Source organism: Podarcis liolepis (assembly GCF_965112155.1).
Source record: "Podarcis liolepis genome assembly, chromosome: 6".
In the NCBI taxonomy this organism is placed as follows: domain Eukaryota; kingdom Metazoa; phylum Chordata; class Lepidosauria; order Squamata; family Lacertidae; genus Podarcis; species Podarcis liolepis.
In genome coordinates, this window is record NC_139559.1 from 79,865,600 (window position 1) to 79,880,941 (window position 15,342).

The 15,342-nt window shown below is 42.1% G+C and overlaps 1 protein-coding gene across 5 annotated transcripts in view; it reads right to left on the bottom strand.

The window, feature by feature from the left end:
• Positions 1 to 15,342, bottom strand: part of VAV3 (vav guanine nucleotide exchange factor 3) — a 215,160-nt gene that overhangs the window by 153,628 nt on the left and 46,190 nt on the right. For 4 of the 5 annotated variants that reach the window (XR_014527913.1, XM_083511038.1, XM_083511037.1 and 1 more), the window contains exon 1: positions 9,715 to 10,269. The exons of the other annotated variant lie outside the window; for it this stretch is intronic. Coding sequence is in view for 3 of the 4 variants with exons in the window: in XM_083511038.1 (XP_083367164.1) it covers positions 9,715 to 9,918 (204 nt within the window). In the remaining variant the exon portion in view is untranslated. Of the gene's footprint in view, positions 1 to 9,714; positions 10,270 to 15,342 lie in introns of those variants that run through there. 5 annotated transcript variants of the gene reach the window in all.

The following is a 15,342-nucleotide window of genomic DNA, read 5'->3' on the forward strand; positions in this document are numbered from 1 at the left end:
GGGAAGGTAAACGGCGTTTCCATGTGCTGCTCTGGTTCGCCAGAAGCAGCTTAGTCATGCTGGCCACGTGACCCGGAAGCTGTACGCTGGCTCCCTTGGCCAATAAAGCAAGATGAGCGCCGCAACCCCAAAGTCGTCCGCGACTGCACCTAATGTTCAGCAGTCCCTTTACCCTTTACCTTTAAAGACCTGCTAAAGATTCAAGGAGATTTCCAGTGTTGTAGGAGCTATGGGATGGACAACACAATTTAGTACTACAAGTACTTAAGATACCAAAGCAACTAATTCTCCGACACTGGAAGGAGAAATATCTACCAGTTATCATACAACTGAATAAAAACTGCACATACTTTCCATATTTGAACACACTGCCTATTATAAAAAAAAGCTTTCAGGTGTATATTTGGTCACCTGATCAGCCGGCACTGGGCTACATGCCTAGACTGGCATTTTCCTTTGCACCTAGAACAAGTGATAAAGTTTTTGAGACTGGTAAATGGAATATTGTGGTAAGCTGTGCAGCCTTTGCATTCATAGCTTCATCCTGATTTCTATCTCCTCCACCCTTCCTTTTCTCTGCTTTTTTCCTTTCCTCTATTTCCTTTTGTGTTAAATCCTACTGTGAAGGAATAGAACTTTCAGCTATTTTGTTTTGGGGTTTTGCTTATAAAATGGTTCCTGTTTGCCTTAACAGTTCTCTTGCATAGGGAGTCAGCAGTTCACAGAAAGATTAAAGTACAAGGGGGTGTTTTGTTTTGGAAGGTTTGCACAGGAAGGTTATCCTCTGAACTTGCCAATTAAGGAGAAACAAACTTACAGTAACTAAGTGTCTACTCACCTTCTGATTGGCTAAATTTGTCAAAAGGTTGGGAGGGGAAGTGAAAATATTGTATATAAGTCCTGTCAGAATGTTGTGGAGTCAGAAACGTGATGAGCTGTATGAGAGGGGAAAGCCTTTAACATTTTAAAAGGGTTGTAATGCTGAAAGATGTCAAGGGAGCAATTGGATATTACCTTAAATTCAGCTCTCCACAAATATGCAACTTGTGGAGCACTTTTGCTCCAATTTCTCCCAATAAACACTTTTTGTATGCAGTTGTATGCAGTTTTGACTAATGTACACATTTCTGCAAGTTTTCTGAATGCAATACATTCTTGTACATCATTTTTACAAATATATTCATATTCATTTTTATGCACAATTTTACCAGATATATGCACTTTTGTAAGCACTGTTTGGCTGGAGAAGCATGGCTGTGTTTCAGTTCCTCTATTGTTTTGGAAAGTTTGAATTTGACTTGAAAGGTAAAATGAATTTCTCCCCTATTAGGCTACATGTGGTAGAAAAGAATGACCATGCCTCCTTGTCCAGCATCCACACATAGTAAGTTGTGTTTGCATATGTGTATAGACATATATAGGGCCATAAATCCAATGCACATAATCACCCAGATTCATGGGTTAACATCCACATTGTCCAGGCCTATGTTCACAGACCACCCACACCAATCAATACAGGAAATGATAAAAGGAACTGATGGGGTGACACTGAATTTTTTCCCCAAATGGATCAACCCCCATTTTATGTTTGGCCCCTTAAATCTGGGCCAAATTAAAACTGGTTCACACCCCCAGACCCTCCAAGTGCCACTATTTTCCAGGAACAGTCCCAGATTTACAAAAGCCGTCCCGGTTTCTGATTTGATCCCGGAATGTCCCCCATTTACTTAGGACACCCCTAATTTAATCAGAGAAATGTTGGAGGGTATGGAGTTATACGATGCCCAAGCCAAAAAGATAAGTAACTAAACAACCTTTAGAAGACATCTGAAGGCAGTCCTGTATAGAGAAGCTTTCTATGTTTACTATGTTTTTATATATGTTGGAAGCCACCCAGTGGGGTTGGGGCAACCAAGTCAAGTGGACGAGATGTAAATAATAAAATTGTATTATTATTATAATTATTATTATAATTATTATTAACATCCCTATTTTCATCAAAGAAATGTTGGAGGGTATGCACCCCCACCCTCATTGCTCCCCTCAACTTCCCCAAAATGAGGGGGATCTCAATTTGGAAGGTGATAAAAAGTCAAACATTTATCTATGTTTAACATTTATCTATGTTTAACATTTACTAAATATTTATCTATGTTTAACATTTACTTACTGCTGAATGTGTAAATGAACCCAAATAAATGTTTGTTTAGACTGGGTCTTTCTCCATTACTTTTTTCCCCAATTTGTTTCTATGCACAGGGATTTCAGAAATCAAAACTCCTTGTCTATCAGTATTTTTGTTTTTAAAAGCCTCTGTTTGCTTTAATCCTCCAGGAAAAACAAAACAAAACCCTCAAGAGGCACTATGGAAGCCAAGGTCCAAGGCTCACAGATAATGCATACATCCTTAAACTAAGCCATCCCCACTCTTCAAAATTAAACAACTATTTAATAAAGCCACCCAGTCAATCCAAAGTTTACTTTTAAATATATTTAAAACAAACATCTGCGTTTTCACACAGGCTGCACAGCAATCCTAGCCTTCCTGTTTAGAAATCTGATGGTCTAACAGACCTCTTTGAAGAAAGTGTTTCAAAACCAGATTACAAAGCAGCTGTCCCAAGAGTTCTAAAACAATATAAACCTATTTTAATTCATGTTTTTGTAACAGATGGTTTGGTCTAAAAGCAAGCAAAATTACCACTCATCTGGTTACCTGGTCTAAGTACAACTGCCCATTGGTGACCACAGGACTGGCAGACATGGGTATGGCAAGAAATTCCTTTTGTCTAATGGAATAATTATTTTAGGGGACGGGAACACTTCTACAAAAAGGGTCTCCCAGAAAACACCTCCCTCCCTGATCCATTACAATAACACTGTTGCCAATACAATATATCTTTTTAGTTGTGGATAATAGTCCAAGCAATTGAGGTTATTATGTATCATTTTTTGTTTGTTAAGCTTGTGGTGATTTTAGCATATCCTCACCGTACATGTTATATCTCAGATTTCTGCAAGGCTCTGAGTTAAGCCCAATGCAGGAAATGGGGCAACTCATTTACACAAAACGCAGCTACACTACAGCGCTAGAGCTATGAATACAAAAGTTCAGTATGTAGTCTGTATAAGAAGCAATATTGTCAAGCTAGACCGAAATTAGAAGATGCCACCACACCATAAAATACTACGGAAATAAATAAATAAACAGCTCTCCAAGGACTGCTCCATTGGAAATGTGCCCAAGTTATCTGCACCCAGATAAATCTCTTATCAACCTTAGACACATTGGAACATGCCTTTATTTGAGTCTGAGGTTCCTACGAGCAAGCAGTTCTTCTTTCAGAAAATAATCTTTGCACATAAGTCATTGAGGCCCAAAATAAATGTTTTGTGCTTAGCAAAGTCACAATCTGACTTGAGGAAACATGGAGCAAAAAATTCTGTGAAATGCAGAATGCATGCACAGGAACTTAACTGTCTTCCACTCTCACTGAAATAAATTGTTCCATTTACACTGGAAATGAATGGCTGATCAAGAAACATGCAATAGCAAATATTAGCAACCCAATTTAGAACATTATCAGCTCAATTTTATCCATGTCTACTCAGAATTAAATCCCACAATTCAATGAGACTCATTCCCAAGTGAATGTACTGGACTGTAAACATGCAGTCTTAAGTAACTTACTTTCCAGGATGTTCAAGCAATATTGAACTCAGTAAGATTTACTTCTGAGTACATGTACAACATTCTGCTTGTTGGAAATACTTCTCCTTCTCCCACACACCCCTCGGTATTCGTGAACTTGTCCATTTAATTCTTCACAGTCATAATATTATTTTATTATTTGTACTATGATTTATATTCTATTTTTGTACACAGCTTCAGTATTTTTTAAAATACAGAGCATCTTATAAATTCCGAAGAATACATAAATAAGAACAATCATTGCAGGTCTTATGAGAAAACATCCTTTGGGCAAAAAATATGCCAGTGTGTGCTTTGTTTTCAAAATCTATCCAAATCACTACTGTGTCTTACTGATGATGGCTAAAATCAATTTTATTAGCCCAGACAGCTAATTTTAATTAGCAGATGATGAAGAAAAGACAGGAACATTACTTACTGTATGGAAACCACTCCAGTTCATCATCCAAACAGGATCTTTAAATTCTACCTTTCCACTAAGGCAAGCAAATCACAGCACTTGAACACAGTATTTCAATAGGCTGTCTAAAAGAGTTCAGGTATTACAGTTCACTGAAAACTCAGCACAGCACTTTTAAAATGAAAGGGGGGGAAGCATGAACAAGACCTAGCAACTCCAAGCTGTGTTCTTAAGCCACTTAATTGGTATTAAATATGGGAAATGGGACTTAGATTACAATGCAATATGTTATGGATCATAGTAATAGAAAAATCACAAGGAACTGGATCCATAATTGGAGTCCAAGAAAACAGCAGCAATTAGCAACCCTATCATAAGCATTAGAGGATAAGCTCATTGCCTACAGGGATAAGGAACAAATCCCACAGATGAATTCTACGTGCATAAGAGCCTCCCTGAAGTGTGTTTCACAAGTTTTGCAAACGCAAGCAAAAGTATTTTGCCTTTTAAGAACTTAGCATTCTGCTGTTTAGAGAGGAAAGTTAGATGAACAGTGTACTGCAAGGCATGTCTACTCAGGCATAAATCCTGGAGAGCTGAATAGAGTTTACTCTCAGGGAAATGAAGAAGCCCTGCTGAATACAGTGGAGTTTGCTTCCAAATAAACTGTATGTGACCCAGTGCTTTATCTCAACCAAGTGCTCTACTAAAACATGGCTCCTTTTGAGATACATCTTCACAACTGAATGTCTTCAAATGAACCAACACAGACAGTGTTCCAAGAGCAGACCTCCTTAGCACCAAGGCCACACTGAAAATATCATTTTGATCAGTAGATAGGGTAGTCAGGTGAAAAAGAGGACAGGGTACATTCACCTTTAATAGAAGAGAGAATTTCAGCAGGTGTAGCAGGAGAAAACACGCCTGCTGAAAATCCCTCCTTCTACACAACTATTAAAGATGCAGGAGTCCAGCCAGATAGGCGTTTTATCCACAGGGCTACAGAAAAGCTGCATCTTATTTCCAAAAGCCACATGTGACACAGCTTCCTTTGCTTTTCAAACTTTTGTTGCATATAACGGACACTGTTTGCATCTTGTTTCCACAAATACTGCAAGTGTCATGCACGAGCTAAGTTTGGTGAACATGACACGCTTATTCTCTGATACTGCTGATGTAAATGCTCCCCCCCCCTATCAAATGGGAACCTTGACTCAACCTCTGAAATATATTGTTGTAGACTTGAAAGAAAAGCATAACCCTGTATCTATAGTTAGGCTACTTAAATCCTCAAGGGAATGAATGCAAGCTTGTGTGCTGAGATTTAAGTAGTCTAACTTTTGGGATAACTTTCTCTATTATCCCCAAAAGATGGCAGGTTTTTCAACCTGGGCTAAATGCATATCTGCAATACAAAAGGGACAGTATTCCATTCAGATATGGCATCATTAAGCACTGCCACCAATACTATTTATTGTGTGTATGCATAACTGGATGCCCCTGGTGAACATGATTATTGTTACTACTACTACATGCCTGATTACCAGGTTTGGGGACCAGCGTTCAAAATATGCATCCCAGAAAGTGTTATTAAGGAAAATCTGAGGGAGCGAAGAAGAAGGCAACACAATAGCAACCTCCAAATGGTACGCTTTTATCCTTGGGGATGGCTCCCAGTTCCTAGTGAGAAGGAATCATTTTCATTAAATAGGTGAACTGGGGCAGCTGTAGCCCAGGGGCAGGCAATGTGGTGCCACCCTGATGATACTGAGCTACAACTCCCATCAGCCCTGACCATTGGCCATGCTGGCTGGTGCTGATGGGAGCTGTAGTCCATAAAATAAATAAATCTGGAAGGCACCATACTGGCTACCTCAGGTGCTCAGGAAGCTGCTAAAACAACAGGCCCTACCTCTAAATCAGGAGCTGGCAACCCTAGGAGTCATTTACACTCTATAATAATCAACTAAACATCATGTTTTGGAGTTCATAAACATGCATATCTTGAATACGTTCATCCAGTAACTAGCACTCATTGAGATCTATGGATGTATAAATTACCACTCATGAGAATTATGCTATGTTGCAGCTTTCTCATATTGCTGAGGTTAAGCCTCTACAGAATGTCAGACAAAATCACCCATCCTGATGCCACATTTTGCTTCTCAGAAGCCTTACCAAAAGAGACTGTTTTTTGTTAAGTCCCACTCACAAAAGGCAACTGTTGGCACTTGAATCTTCAAAATGATAAAGGGCATTTAAAAACCAATGACCACCACCCAGCAGCCTTTCTCTAATGAGACTTCCCTGTCTCTGCTATGGAAAGGATGCATACAAAGCATGATGGGGAAAGCACCTGTGTGTGTGTGTGTGTGTGTGTGTGTGTGTACGCGCGTGCATGCATGGAGCATTTTCCTATCTCAGACAAGAAATGGAAGTTCCCACACACACAGGGAGCTGGGTCATAGCCAAGATTAACATTGCATTTCCAGGACACTCGAGCCAAATCATGCAAATGAGAAAATTAGAGGCTTAAAAAATATACATGGTGTGCAATCCACGACACACTTAAAAACACAAGGCTGTAATCTCATGCACACTTACTGTGAGCATTCATAAGATCAGGGTTTGCCCATAATATTTGAATTAAATACAATGCATAAGCATGCTTAAATGTTTCCCGGTATTTCACTGCAAGGCTGCTACAATGAACAGCGAATGTATGGCATTAACTGGTTTATACATGCGGACCTAATGAAGTGGCTAAGAGATTGAGCAGGGGGACTCGAGTTCCAATCACATCCCATTCAATACTCACCTGGTGATCTTAAGCAAGTCACTCTCCTAGCCTGCCCCCACTCACTTCAGAAATAGGAGTCCAAAAATAATACTAATTACTGACCTATTTTATAGGACACTTCTGATAATGATAACGGGTAAACCACTCAAGACATTCAAAAGTGCTATATAAACATTAAGTGTTAATATTTATATAGCACTTTTGAATATTTGAATATCTTGTGCTGTAGATTTCAACAAGGTCAACAAGGTCAAGTTTTCAGATGATGATCTTCTATGCAATAAGTTGATAGTCTTGGATAGGGTAGCCAAATGAAAAATAGGACAGAGCCCTTGCACCTTTAATACCTGTTTAGAAATGGGAAGCCCAGCAGGTGTGCCTTGCATTACAAACTATGCTACATCTGCTGAAATTCCCTCTTCTAAATAACTATTGAGGGTGAAAGAGCCTCATCTACTTTTTCATTTGGCTACCCGTCTTAAGGTAAAGATAAAGGGACCCCTGACCATTAGGCCCAGTCGTGACCGACTCTGGGGTTGCGGCACTCATCTTTCTTTATTGGCCGAGGGAGCCAGCGTACAGCTTCCGGGTCATGTGGCCAGCATGACTAAGCCGCTTCTGGCAAACCAGAGCAACGCACAGAAACACCGTTTACCTTCCCGCCGGAGCAGTACCTATTTATCTACTTGTACTTTGACGTGCTTTCGAACTGCTAGGTTGGCAGGAGCTGGGACCGAGCAACGGGAGCTCACCCCGTCGTGGGGATTCAAACCGCCGACCTTCTGATCGGCAAGCCCTAGGCTCTGTGGTTTAACCCACAGCGCCACCTGCGTCCCTAGTCTTAGGTATGAGTAAATACAAAACAAGAAATAGACAGTTCTGGGATGACAGCAGATCAGATGCCAGTTCAGCTACAGCTAGTCATAGATAGGACTGCACACTTACATAAGAGTAAATACCACTAAATACAGGAACCTTACTCCTGAGTAAACATGTTTAGGTTCATGGTGTACACACCACTGAAAGAAATGGAGCAGACAGTGCAATCCTGTGTGTGCTTACTTGGTAGTAAGTCCCATAATGTTCAGTGGAGTTTACTCCCAAGTAAGTGTCCAATGCCTTAAGACAGTTGTATCACCACCTTGTCTCATAGGTTTCAATGACAGTTAAAGTCAACTCTCTCTATATATTTACCTATGATGTAAATTTGGGCTTACTCCCAAACATAACAAAAAAATTAGCTGGCACAGTAATGAAGTTGGCAAAACAAACCAAACACTGCCAACCCTGCAGTTTATTCATTTTTAAGATATCATAATAAACTACTAACCTAAAAATTCTCTCTCCTTCTCCCTTACTCAAATATAAGAAGCTTAACTCAGAGAAACATTTTGAGAGGATCACTTCCCTTTCTTCAGAAATCAGACAGCACCACGCAACCAAAGTGAAGCACTTTTAGCTGTGTTTCCACCAAACATTCAAAGCACACCCACCCAAAGAATCCTGGGAACTGCAGTTTTCCCCCTCACTATTCCCAGCACCCTTTAACTAAAGTTCCCAGGATCCTTTTGGGAGGAGTGCTTCAAAGGTATAGTGAGTATGCACCCTTAAAATCTCTCATTGAAATCAATGGGGGTAAACCACAGTGACATTGTGCCCATTATATGTGTAGGTTAAACCATTCCAAACCACATTCACTACTACAGCTCATCTCATCCAAAAGCCCCAGGACAATATACGTCATTCAAGGTGCCAGAGTGCAACTCTGAGTTACAGCTCTGGCTCCCACTTTGTGTTTTTTTTGTCTCTGGAGGCCAGATCCTTCATAAAAGGCATTCTGGCATTGTTCTGAGTTTCCCTGTGATGTGCATTATACTAAGGGACAAGTGGATAAATACTTTTAAACCCTCCCACAAAACCTTCAGAGGGCAGCAACAACAGCAGCTTCTTTTTGCTTTGGGGCTGTCATTTTATCCTTTCCCCTGTCTATTGTAATTACAGATAACGGTAATGGAGGCAGTCAACTTCCTAGATGCTTCATTTTACATGACACAGTTCCTCTTTAGTTTCTCTCCCCCCCCCCAACTGTTAACCCAAGTGAATCCAGGCAGAAACAGGAGAACAGCCACAATTTAAAAGATAGATAGATAGATAGATAGATAGATACACACACTAGATGGAAAAGTAATATTAAAAACACTAAGTCGATCATTTTAATGGAGCCCAGTATCCTTTCGCCCCATCCCCCACTGAGTTCAAATTTTAAAAGTGCCCCACAAAAATATGCAGTGGCCAGCACAAAGCATTCAGTTCTGGGGTTTAAATTATTGTTGTTATTGTCATCGCTTCCTTTATCTCCCCCAGTTCATGGAACTACAACTGTTGTTTTTATTTCCAAAATGCTACCTGAAACTCTATACAGGGTCTCTACCTTTGTTCCTTCATGTCACACACATAAATACTTATCTGGCAAAGTATCTCTCTCTCTCTCTCTCTCTCTCTATATATATATATATGTATCTGCAGCCCGCAAAAGAGCATCTTGTAACTCTGCCAAATTCAAACATCCCCTGCTGAGAGCTGCTGGCTAACAAAGTGAAAGCAAAATACAAACAAAAGTGACACCCTGGAAGGACCCCTGCATTGGAACAAAGGCATTAACCAGGCGATTAATAACGCGGGATGGGGAAGGGTGGGGAAGGGGAAGAGGGACTCGGAGGCACAATAAAGCAGGCAGAAACCCGGAAGAGCCCGGCGTTGCACATCCCACACTTCTCTCTCTCTCTCTCTTTTTTTTTTTACCTGGGACATCTGAGGTCTGAGGTTGATCTCCTTGAGATTGATGGCGTGAGGGCGCAGGTTGTTGAGCAGCTGGCAAAGCAAGACTCCATCGCGGAGGGTCTGGGCCAGGTCGAACACCTGCGCCGTGTCCCAGGTCACCCGGTGGTTGACCGGCAGCACCCGGCACTGGATGAGCCAGTGGGCGCATTGCTTCCAAGGCTCCATGCGCGCTCGCCGCCGCCGCCGCCGCCTCAGCCCCGGGAAGAGAGAAGAGACCGCTTTCGCCCGACGCCGAGAACTCCAAAGGCAGCCGAAGCCGCGCGCCCTCCTCGCCTCCCCGCCTCTCCTGCTGCCGCAGCGCCTCTCCTGCTCTGCCCCTCGCCTCGCACGCACTGAGAGGAGCGGCGCACGGAAAGGCAGCCGGGGAGGCTGGTGCGCGTGCGGGTCCCCCTCGCGGCGCAGCAACACAGAGTCCGGCGGCGCCTGAGGGAGAAAAGAGGAAAAAGGCAGCGCGCGTGCGCCCACCCAACCCGCGCGCTTTCAGGTTGCCGGCTGCCCTCTGAGGGGACCGGGCGCGCTCTGCCTCACGCGCCAGGCGCAGCATGGGTTGTGAGGGGCAGAAAGCCAACGGCGGAGGGAAAGCTGGAAAGAGGGAGGGGAGAAAATGCCGGGTCTCGCGCCGGTACTGCACCGGCTGACAGGACGTTTCCAGCAGCGTTTCAAAGGGCGGGTTATGACCTTTAAAGCCCCCAAACAAAGGGGAAGCTGCTGCGGCTCTAATGACGCTATTGGACTACAATTCCCATCATCCTTGGCCATTAGCCGTGCTGGCTATGGCTGATGGGAGTCGGAGCTCACCATCAGCTGAAGTAGCGTTTTCCAAACTTGGGTCGCTTTTTTGGGACTACAATTCCCATCATCCCTGACCACTGATCATGTTAGCTGGGGATGATGGGAGTTGTAGTCCCCAAAAAATGGCAACCCAAATTTTGGAAACACAGGCCACTGGTTCGCCACCTCTGCACTAAACTGCAATCTAAGGTCACCAACCCGGCACCCTGCAGATATTATGGACCACAACATCCTTCACCCACAGCCAGCACGGCCAATGGGGAAGAATAATGTGAGGTGTTTTCGGAAACATGCAGAGTTACCTGGTCGGCAAGCGCTGCCTATACCCTTATCAGTCTGACCATAACTTTGGAGGGGGTGCCCACCTGTAAAAACAGGCTGCTGGGCAAACTGAACAGGGCCTTTTCAGTGCTAGTCCCCAATGATGCCATTTGATTCCAAGCGCTAATTTTAATCTGATCTTATCATGGTGCTTGGAGGCTACCCAAGGCTATTGGATATTGTTCTCCAGCTTTAAATGGGTTGTGTTGTTAGTTTAGTGGCTTGTATATTTCTAGGGTGGAATTGGATTTTTGAATTGTTTTAACTGGATTTACAATTGGATTTTATAGATAAACTTGTGCATGGTTGTAAACTGCTTTGAAAGGCAACTGTGCTTAAAAAGCAGCCTAGAAGCTAATGACCAGAATGGCTAGTGGTTCACACATGTACATCAAATTTCTTTTCATATAATTACTGTACACTTCCACACTTCTCACAAGAATGATCATGGAGTTTGTTTATACTATTTACAGGCTATCCTATAATATACATTCTCTGGGCAGCTTACAAAGAAAATTGAGTTGGAATAATTACAATAAACTGCATATAAATATAAATATCCAGTAGGCAACCTTAAAATGAACATGTGAGCACCCAAGATCTGAGTGACTGAAATAAGTATATAGCATTTTATTTTGCAGGGGATTTGAAGCGATGTTTTGATTTGCCTGCTGAGACACAAAATAGGGGAAAGTAAATAACATGTTCCTGACATAAAATTGATACTTGCTTTTATGGGCAACAATCTTTAAACAGTCAAGACAAAAATAATTGTTTGTTTACAAGCAGTAGGAAGCTTCTGTGGTTATCTAATAATTCCCGCAGTTTATTTATTTTATTACATTTTTATCCATTGTGCTCAAAGAATGCCTAGGAGTAACTCCCATTGAACTCAATGGAGCTTACTGCTGAGTAGACATTCAGAAAATTGAAAATTCCACTGTAAAGTTACAACATGCCCCATTGAATGTATGGTTCTCTCACCACCACCACCCCCATCTTATCCTAACAACAATCCTGTTAGGTAGCTTAAGCTGAGAGAAATAGACTAGCCCAAGGCGACAGAATCAACATCATGAATGTATCAGGGTTCATAGTTCAAAATCTCATCTGTTCAGTTCCTGCCTTTTTTCTGGCAGGAGTCCTGCATGCCAGATTTTTCAAAAGGGCATGTTTTTGCAGTATGAAGATTAAGTAAAGGAAAGCCTTCACTACTAAATTTCTACTAAAACAAAACAGAACAAGGGCACCTTACCTAATTATTGTATTTGCAACAATAGCTTAAGGGTTCAGATTTTAAGGTATAATTAGAGTCCTATCCTATGCATACTTATTCAGAAATAAGTTTAGCTATGCTCAGTGAGACTTTAATACTAACTGTGCTTGGGGAAGCATACCTGCAGTACAAGCCTAGGCATGTCAAATCAGGTATGTGGCATCTGGATCCTAAAATATAGTAGCCTGGATTGTAGTCAAAGCTGGTAGATAGATTTACTAGATAAAAGATAACATTGTCCCTATGAAGCTGTTTTTAAAAAAACCTAAACCAATTAGTACCTGCTACATCAGTTTCTTCAACCTACATGAGGCACCAGGGTTTCTGTTTATTTTGTAAGTGGGAACATCCCCAGTCTGCTGATCACATTCCAATAAAGTAGAGGTGCTTATATTTATTCTAACCATGATGATACATATAACTTCTAGATGACATGGTTAGCAAGCTCCTAAGACTGTTTTAACATGGTTCTTCCACAAGCCACAATATTCCAAGGATATTATTCCTTTAACAATCTTGCTTTGCTGTTACATGTTTTTGTTGTTAATTTTATTTCAAAATAACATTCCATGGGGTGAAGGTGATACCTAGGGTGGCTTTTATTGAGGTGATGCAGACCTTTTGCAGACAAGTGTGGAAGATTCCCACTTTTTTATTGAGGAAAAACTCTGTCCCTTTGGCAAATGGATATTCAAGCAGTGCAGCTTTCACCATCAAGACACAGGGCCTTTTCCAGGAGAAATGTGGCAATCCTCATCCTGGTCATCTCTCTCTCTCTCTCTCTCTCTCTCACACACACACACACACACACACACAGAGAGAGAGAGAGAGAGAGAGAGAGAGAGAGAGAGAGAGACTTACTTTCAATTAACTTTGAAAGAATAGCTCTCTGTAACACTAAGTAATAGCTGTCATCACCAGCTTCGAGTTCTTGATGCTTTCCTGCTTTCTTATGTCTGTTTTGGTTGATTATTTAGCTTTATGTGGGAAGATATCGTTTTTTCTCCCATGGAAATTTGAGGGAAGAGCCCTTATGAAGGGGAGCCAAACTGTAAATGCACACAGTGTTTTACATAAATATTAGACCCTTTGTATGGATATCATGGACTGGCTGGATGCAGAGTGGTGGGAGGCATCAGCTGGGGAATCCCCAAGGGAACACCCCAAGGGGACTAGTGGTGGGATGATGATGAGTGGTCAGAGGGAGAGGAGGGAGCAGACTGGGAGAAGGAGGTGTGGGAAGCTGAAGAGGTAACAGGGTTTAGTGAGCAGGAAGAGTCTGCGGCAGAGAACAGTCCCGAATCAGAGGCAGAAGTGGAGGCTAGAGAGAGGAGGGGGACCAAGAAGCAGAGATGAGACAGGCTGTTGAAGAAGCCGGAGGGGGGTCTCTCCCTCCAGCTCCAATCAGCTCTTCTCGTCCCTGGTTTTCCAGAACCAGAAGAAGTATGAAGAGGGTGGAGCAAATACAGACAAGGCCACGAAGTATCAGATTGCTTGGGAAGGACCCAGGAGAGAAGGAGACTTAGAGAACAATGGGGAGGTGGGACCTTCAGTCCTCACAACTGCCTCATTGGGACAAGATCTTCCGGGGCTCACTAGGTCTTGTTTCTTTGAATAAAGAGTTACAGTAACCATGTGAGTTAATGCTGACCTACTCCTGACACAGCTAATTCAGGAAGGCTGTGGTTCAGTGGTAAAGCATTGTTTTGCATGCAGCTTGCTATGTTCATTCAATGCTTCTACCAGTAGTGGCTGGTGCCTGTTGGAGCTAGTGGAGCAGAAGGCAGGGACCTCAACAGTAGGAGGAGCCAGAGCCAATGGCAGGCAGAGCCAACTAATTCTAGTTTTGCCCCCATCTTCCTCCTTTCTGAGCTCTACAAGAGACTAAGGTGAAGGAAGCTGATCGTAGCTGACCTCTGTTTTGGCTCTGGACCATCAGTGGCAGGCAACCTCAGTCTTAAATCCCCCCCAAATGCAATAGGTGATGTCAACATCATGTCAGGCATTAGGTTTTGTGGCTCTATGCTGGTGACTGCGGATGGCACAGAGCCATTTCAAAGTATCAATATCCTGCTGCTGACAGTAGGTGATTCAGCAAACAGTGCAACCAAGGAGTGCCTTTTTCTTGTGCACGTCAGGTAGCAGCATGTCTTGGGATAGCGCTGAGAGAGGGAGAGGCTCTAAATATGCCTTCCCTCCAGGAACAGCATAAATTGCCAGGCCGTATGGGGCAGTATCTTTGTGACATCACCTATTTGCATGCCTAGCTACAAACGTAATTTGCAATAAGGAAAGGTGCAAAGACTTCCATCCCCATATGGATTATGGAAGAACTGATGTGATCGTGTAGAATGAGAGCAACAACCGGCACAACTAACTCATGTGCATGCCTGCCAATTCATCTTTTATCCTGGGTGCAGAGAAGCAGCACTTTAAATTAGTGCCACTTGATCACACTGGTAGAGAACTTGGCTTCACTGAGCTCGAAAATGAACAGCACACATGCTGATAGGAGCCTATCGTTGAGTTTCTAGAGTCTATCTGCTAAATGAGGCTTTGGAACTTATATAATGTCAGTTTTATAGGAAAAGGATGGTCTGACAGAAAATACATTTACTATTCCCATTGAGCACTTTCTAATAAAGATAGTTTTATCTGAATCAATTAATCTTATTTGGAGCAAATGGGGTTGATAGCACATAATTCTTAATATCTAAAGTGAAAGGTGTCAGCTCTCAGGGATGTTTGAATGTCATTTTTTTAAAATCTCAAAGCCCTTCTCTTTAACCATATGCATGGGAGACAATTGCAAGGGGGCTGGATTTAGGGGCAGGAAACTGGATTGCTGTACTTGGAGGGCACTCCTATGTTTATCTCCTTAACATCTGGAACAAAGAATATAAAGAAGTTACACTCACTTGTAAAGCTAGTATAATTGACCTGCAGTGCCAGTATTGCAATATCTTTTCAAATTTAAATTTAATTGTCTTACATGACAAGGATAAATCATGCATGCAAAAATAGCACATCAAATTTTGCAAAACTGCCTTCAAATAGAATTTTTAAAATGAGGCATACGAAACAAATAGAGGGGGTGCCAAAAATGCTCCTTGGATAGGGTGCCACTTGGTTGGATTGTGTTTGTGTGAATTCTTTTATTTATTTTGATGCCTGTTCTTCCTTCATTGACAGCATGCATT